This window comes from Chanos chanos, chromosome 15 (genome assembly GCF_902362185.1).
Source record: "Chanos chanos chromosome 15, fChaCha1.1, whole genome shotgun sequence".
Lineage (NCBI taxonomy): Eukaryota > Metazoa > Chordata > Actinopteri > Gonorynchiformes > Chanidae > Chanos > Chanos chanos.
Window position 1 is genome coordinate 4,979,947 of NC_044509.1, and position 6,655 is coordinate 4,986,601.

General features: G+C 41.2%; 1 protein-coding gene across 1 annotated transcript in view; it reads right to left on the reverse strand.

Moving 5' to 3' along the window:
• The window catches only part of hpda (4-hydroxyphenylpyruvate dioxygenase a), a 10,481-nt gene extending 8,002 nt beyond the window's left edge, over window positions 1-2,479 (reverse strand). Inside the window, exons 1-3 of the mRNA XM_030792533.1 lie at window positions 2,397-2,479; window positions 1,871-1,897; window positions 1,387-1,449 (exon numbers count right to left, since the gene is read on the reverse strand). Coding sequence (XP_030648393.1) covers window positions 1,387-1,449; window positions 1,871-1,897; window positions 2,397-2,399 — 93 coding nt within the window. The 5' untranslated portion in view covers window positions 2,400-2,479. The remainder of the gene's footprint in view (window positions 1-1,386; window positions 1,450-1,870; window positions 1,898-2,396) is intronic.
• Window positions 2,480-6,655: the final 4,176 nt, after the last annotated feature.

A 6,655-nucleotide genomic window follows, 5' to 3' on the forward strand; every position in this document is an offset into this window, starting at 1 on the left:
GCTTTAGACAATATTCAGAGTTCTCCAACATGAGCAAACAGGGCTTTAGACAATATTCAGAGTTCTCCAACATGAGCAAACAGGGCTGTAGACAATATTCAGAGTTCTCCAACATGAGCAAACAGGGCTTTAGACAATATTCAGAGTTCTCTAACATGAGCAAACAGGGCTTTAGACAATATCCAGAGTTCTCCAACATGGATACTGGCATGCTCAGATTAGCCCCCTTTCTCCAAGTGCGAAAATCAAAGTCAAACCGTCTTGCAAAATGGTGTTTTACTTGTAAACTCTGACTAATTTCTGCTGTTAATGCTCTGTATCACTGTAATGCTACAATAACATGACAAAATCAATCTTCTTCTCTCAGGCAAACAATATTCACGTTAGAAGCCTTAGACGACCCAAATAGCTGGAACAGAAACTGAACGATCATTTTAATATGAAAGTGTAGAGACAGTCTTTAATGATTTTATATCTGCACCACTGACTGATTTGTAGCTGCTGAAAAGAGTGATGAAAAAAGTATATCACAGTGATTTGCATATATGAAAAGACTAAATGTTTAGATAAAACTGCTTCAAATTTCCAAAAAAATAAATAAACCATAAGTATAAGTCTAGATTTTTCCTGAAACATCGTATTTTCCTACATAGCAGTCAAAGCACACATCTTTTTGTTTATTGAGTAAACAACAGAAAGATGTCAAAAATTGGCAAAGATGTGATCAGTCTTGCATCACTCTGGCACTGACTGTAAGCTTTGTTCCAATTAACATTTCATCATCTTTACCAAGAACATCTTAAATCCGTGAGTATGCCTGCAACAGTTATTAATTAGATACATACTTATGACTTAAACATCTCAGCATGTAATTACGTATTAAAAGTTTATCATTTTAAATCATCGCTCAGTTCTTCAGCTCTCCTGATCCTCAGGTCACTGTGATTTCTTCATCTAGCAAACATCAAAGTCAACCTGCCAAAGGTCAACGACCTCTGTCTGCTGCCCAGGTCAGGCCCCCATTACACACCATGAGAGAATATTAGACTGATACAAAATAATGATCATTGTGTAAATGATTCAGTCTTTGAGTAAAGGCTCAGTTTTTCATATAAGTACCGTGTAATTTATCTATCTTGGCTGCTTTATGAATTACCGTGATATTTTGGAAATATTAAATAATATTTTATACAGCTATAGGAACGCTGTCCTTAAGTAGAGGAGTCAGGTAACGTTGTAATGTTAGTAATATTTTAATGTTGTAAGATTCATAAACAGAAGTAGTAGCAGAGAGTAAACTGGCAGTCCAGGATTGTCCTTGTCTTTAGAGAACAGAGGCAGTTTTGTTAATGAATAAGTGAAAAATGACCCTGAATCTGAACTCACCTGTTTGGCATTGCCCACCCAGAAGGTGACATGGTGGAACTTCAAAAATCGCCCTCTCGCTGGCTGCAAGACAAAAAAGTCCCCAGATTACCAGATTACCTGGTTAATGACATTTGTGATACAGAATCATTTTCTGATTTGCAGAACTTCTCAAAAAAAAAAAAAACCTTCTCAAAGTTTCATTCAGACAAATTATTGGCATAGTAATTTTCACTGCCTGTATGGGGAGAGATAATAAGATTTGTTTCTGTAGGTGTTTAAGTCTGTAAAATGAATGCAACAATTACATCTCATTTGAGCCTAACTTCAGCTGCATGTCGCATAGTAGGAATAATAAACAAAAAGATCAAGAGGAATGAACATTAGTTTTATAATCAGTATTATTATGAAATCCAACATTAATCTGAATACTCAGACTGCACACGACTGACAACTACGCGGCTTTAGTGTATTCTGTTTAAGAAAATACAGGTGAGTCATGTACCTTTTCTCCTTTGTCAGTGTAGGACGTCTGAAAAGAGAGAAACAAGGCTATGTTACCTGTCCGTCTGTTAGTACAAAAACAGTGTCACATTGATCTGTAGTCTATGGTTAGCATGACACAATGCTCTTTTACACGTGCAAATGTATTTACAAAAATGCTGTCCTGTGGCATTCGTTTATCATATACTTTTCTCATAAACTTAGAGCGAACCATCTGACTGGATTATAATAGGATTCTGACAGTCATCATTGGCCTATTTGTGCTCTGCAGGAAGACTGACTTCATTTGCCTTCATTAGATCCACTTCATTTGCTCTGTTAATGCTGCTCATCATTAAGGATGCAGTTTCAAAATTACACAGTAGCACTAGTTCAATAATCAATAGTATTTCCTACACTATATACATACTGGATACAATCGTACAGTAATAACTGATAACTAAAATGCATTACAGAGCCATGCTATCTCTGGCAGTATTTTTTCTTTTTTCTTTTTTTGTCTGATAACTTTTGGGATCTGTTCTCACCATCGTGAAGCTCTCTGCGGAAAGCCGTGGTCAGCAAGTCGAGGGGAATGTGGGAACCTGAGCAGTGGCTTTTGGCACACACACACACTCAGATAAGTACTGACCTGAAGAGCAATGACGATTGGTCTGCTGATTGACACCCCCTTTTCACTCCTCCTCCCCCATCACTTTGCTCATCCCTCGTTCTGGACACACACTCCTCACAAAACACCCCAGACTGTGTAACCAGTCTTTGTCACTGCTCCAAACCTGTATCGATCCACTGGGTTCTCTGGTTTGTGAATGGTGCTGTCTCTCCATCTGTGCTGGTACTGCGCTTGTCAGCTAGTAGGCTGAGTTACTTTAACTGGCCCACAACTGCATGAGTGTGACATGATTTTCTTATTACTATGTAGAGGACGGTAGTCTGAGGAAGATAATTATTGACAAAAGCAAACATTGTTGTTCACTAAAACAGACCAACTCTCTTTAAAAAAGATTATTGGACACATTTCATCCAAAATTGTTGTTTATCTCTGTAAATGAGTGAAAACTTAAAATAAGAAATCATAAGTAATTATCAAGTGGATCTCGACTAGCATGGCCGTATTGATTCACATTGACCTATGATCGGTATTGCAGGCTGTAAATGCTCCATTTGGCCACTAGGGGGAACCATAGTATATGTCACGCTAGGTAAAACTGTGATGTACCACATTAACTCGACCCATGCAGCCTGATGATGACTCTGCATTCTCGGGTTTGCTTTGCATTCGTTTTAAAACTCCAAAAAGTCTGAGGTTTCTATGTCTGTCATATGTTTACTCACTCTTACCAGATTAGCTGTTTGCACTCTAGCGCCTAAGGACACAACGTCCTTTAGCCTTTGGGGAGGGAAACAGGCCAAACTAGAAGCTTCACTGAAAGCAATGAAATGTGATATTTGAGAGATGATGTACACAGTAAACAGGGGATTTGTCCATATCTCTGTCTCTAGATAATTCAGTTGCTTCTTCATGGTGACATTTTTCTACCAAAAAGAACAAGAAACCCAGCAGATCATCAATTATTTTCGTTGATTCATTTTTGGCTGTGAGGAGAAAATGATTGGTCGCAGCCCCATTCTTTCTGTGTGTTTAGATGTTGCTCAACTTTTCACTGACGTAAGAGCACTGTAAATACACACGGCAGAACTGGAGAGAAAAGAGATACAGTCAAGGTAGGATATAGCTGCTCAGCACATGAAGGTAAAAAGTCAATGTATTACTGCAAACCTGGAAGAGAGGTCAAAGTTCGTGTTACCATGACCATGGCGTCGGAGCATCTGAGGTCAAACAGCACATTTGTGATGAGGGGCAAAGGTCGTAAGGGGGAAAAGTAACAATGGGTCTGAACCACCAGTGGTGTAAACAGAAGGAATAACACACACACACACCTCTCTCTCTCTCTCACACACACACACGCACACACAGGCTCAAAGTCTAAGTCGGGTGAGGTGACACACGGGACGGACGTGCTGAACTGAAATGCCACAGCCAATCCAGTCACGCTAATAACGACTTTCCGTTTTCCTTTTATATACTGAATACTTCATGAATTGTATATCGCGTTACCAACATCACTAAACGGAAGAGAAAGCGTTTTAGTGCCCGTCGGCTGGATATCGGATATGTTTTCGTAAGATTACATTTGAGAGAGAGAGAGACGGAGAGACAGAGAGTCGTCAACATGTGACCGACCACTTAAAACGTGTAACAAAGGAGTGACGTGCAATTAGGCTCCAGCAGCCCTCATACATCCGAATGCTTTATCTGTCCTAATACAACTCAATAACAGGGGTCTAAATCAATTCCTCGGTAATTGCTTGCAGGCTCAAGGGCCACTGGAGTGGCAATTAGTTACACAGCACGACAGTCTCCAACTCTAAAGTGACCTGCACACGGAAACACCTCTTCCGGGCCACAGCTGAAAGCAATCGAGGTGTTAAATTTAATAACCGTCGTGCTACCGGTCACAGGCCAAGCTGTGTTGGAGAGTAGATCATAAAATGAATGAATGAATGAACGAACGAATGAATGAAATGAGATACCGAAGTCCTGTCTTTTGTCTACTTAAGGGCAGACACCGCTTATTATGTAAGAATACTGTCATTTTCATACAGTGGCAAAATGCCTGTAAATCTTAGGTCTAGAGAGTGGAACTGAGACCTTTGTAAAACCTTAAACTTTTACTGTGAGTCAAATGGCAACAATCAGTCAATCAATAACAATTATGTATATACTCTAATATGTTGTCGTTCAGAAAATAACTAGTCTCAGCAAAATTCTCCTCTTTATGCGAGCCGATGTAATTATATTTCAACGATAAATATTCAACAGAGTAACAACACCACGGTCCGGTAAACGAGGAACCGCCACTTTAAAAACTTCACATCCACCCGGTCTACCGAAGCATGTGATCATCTAGTGCCGCGCTGTGATTTTCTATTGGCTCCCATGTCTTTAGCAGTACCGTTTCTGGTTCTATCTCGCCAGAAGGCATTTCTTATACGGCGGTCCAGTTTGATTGGCTCAGTTGTGGGTGTGTGCGCCCCATTCAGGCATCTGAGTGCCTGACTTACTACCTGTAGTAAAGCATGATTGGCTAAGCAGGTCGAGTAGGTGACGTCATAAGTGTAAATTACGCAGTGCTATTGGTCAAAATGGTAGGCACTCTTATTGGTGATTGGTTACTGCATAGGTCATTGCAAGTGAATGCGGAAGTTATGCTGCTCTACTGAGTCACCGTTCTATCAGCTGATCCTCACTGAGTGAGTAAACCGATTGTATTTGCTTTTTCTTTAAAACATTTCTCGACGTAATCGTTGTGTTTTAGTTTTGTGTTGTACGGAGTTTTTTTTTAAATGATGTCTGAGTTACTGCCCCAACAAAGTCTTATTCTTCCATTTCGCTTAGGTGCATGTGTTTTTTCTTCCATCTGCTCTCTCTGTCATGCCACCCCTATCAAATACAGCTACAAAAGCAGCGAGAGATTTTGCCGGCACGTCAGCTGAGCCTGTATTTCAGAGAGTATCCCTCCCTATTCATCACTTTACACATTCAGTTTCACCGTCGCTGTTACAAATTACCAACCGCTTGCTGGCGACGGATTGAATTTACAGATTTTCGTTTGCTGTTACTGACTTTTACCCTGCTGCCGTTGACGGGTTGGCTTCCTGTGATATCTGGTGCTAAAACGGCAGAATGAAGACGCAGCACCAGATGTCAGTTGCCTTAACCGACTATTCGGAAAGTAATCGAAACAAGCTTGTATACAGTCTGCTCGATTGGTTAGTGCTGTACATTGTGGTAAAATTATGACCGTTTGCTAAAGCTGTGCTATTTGTAATCTGTACTAATTATTGTTTTGTAAAGGTTTTATGATGGTTCAGGGTAGTTACCCTGTCCAACCATCCCAACCATGACTCTCCTGCATCTCCCTGTGTGTGTGTGTGTGTGGGAGAGAGAGAGAGAGAGAGAGAGAGAGAGAGAAGGGGGGGAGGGAGGGAGAGAAGGTAGGTAAACTCATGTCAGAGGGAAAAGAACATGTTGACCGTTTATATCCAATACTGAGGTCCATCGAGGTTATATATGCGATCTGTACTATTAATAAGCTGTATCGTGATCCTCTTTGGCAATCCATCCAGCGTGCTGCTCACTGCGGAGTGGTACGCAACACCTTTGGCTTCGATGGGCAATCGAAATGTACAGTATGTCGTCCCTGGCCTTCGTAGAGACGCTGTTTGCCCCAACATACATTGTACCCCGGTGCCCGCCTGCCACAGATGCCTTTCTCTGCCAGGTCTTCTGCCCCCCAACACTCCAGTTAACCCCCCCCCCACCCCCCCACGGTCTCCTCTTGTTCTTTCTCTGTGTAAGGAGGACAGTCTGCTCTGGCCCATAGCATCTGTAGGAATGTCTAATTGATGTACAGTGATCACATTACAGGTCAGACTACACTTTAAATAGCTCTGTGACCCCCCCCCCCCCCCCCCCCCCAAAACCTTGAATCTGGATCTCCACTATGTACTGAGGTGTGTTTACATGTACATCCACAGCAAAATGTCAATTTAATGTATCTTCTCTGTACCTATAGCCACTGAAGAGGACACATTTCTGTAGTTAGTTTGTACTTATATGCAATTGACTTCATGCAGGAATAATTTGTTGAAAACACAGTGCGGCCATGGTTCTGATGGCCTAGTTCACTGATACCACAATAAACGTCTTTGCAAGGAAAAG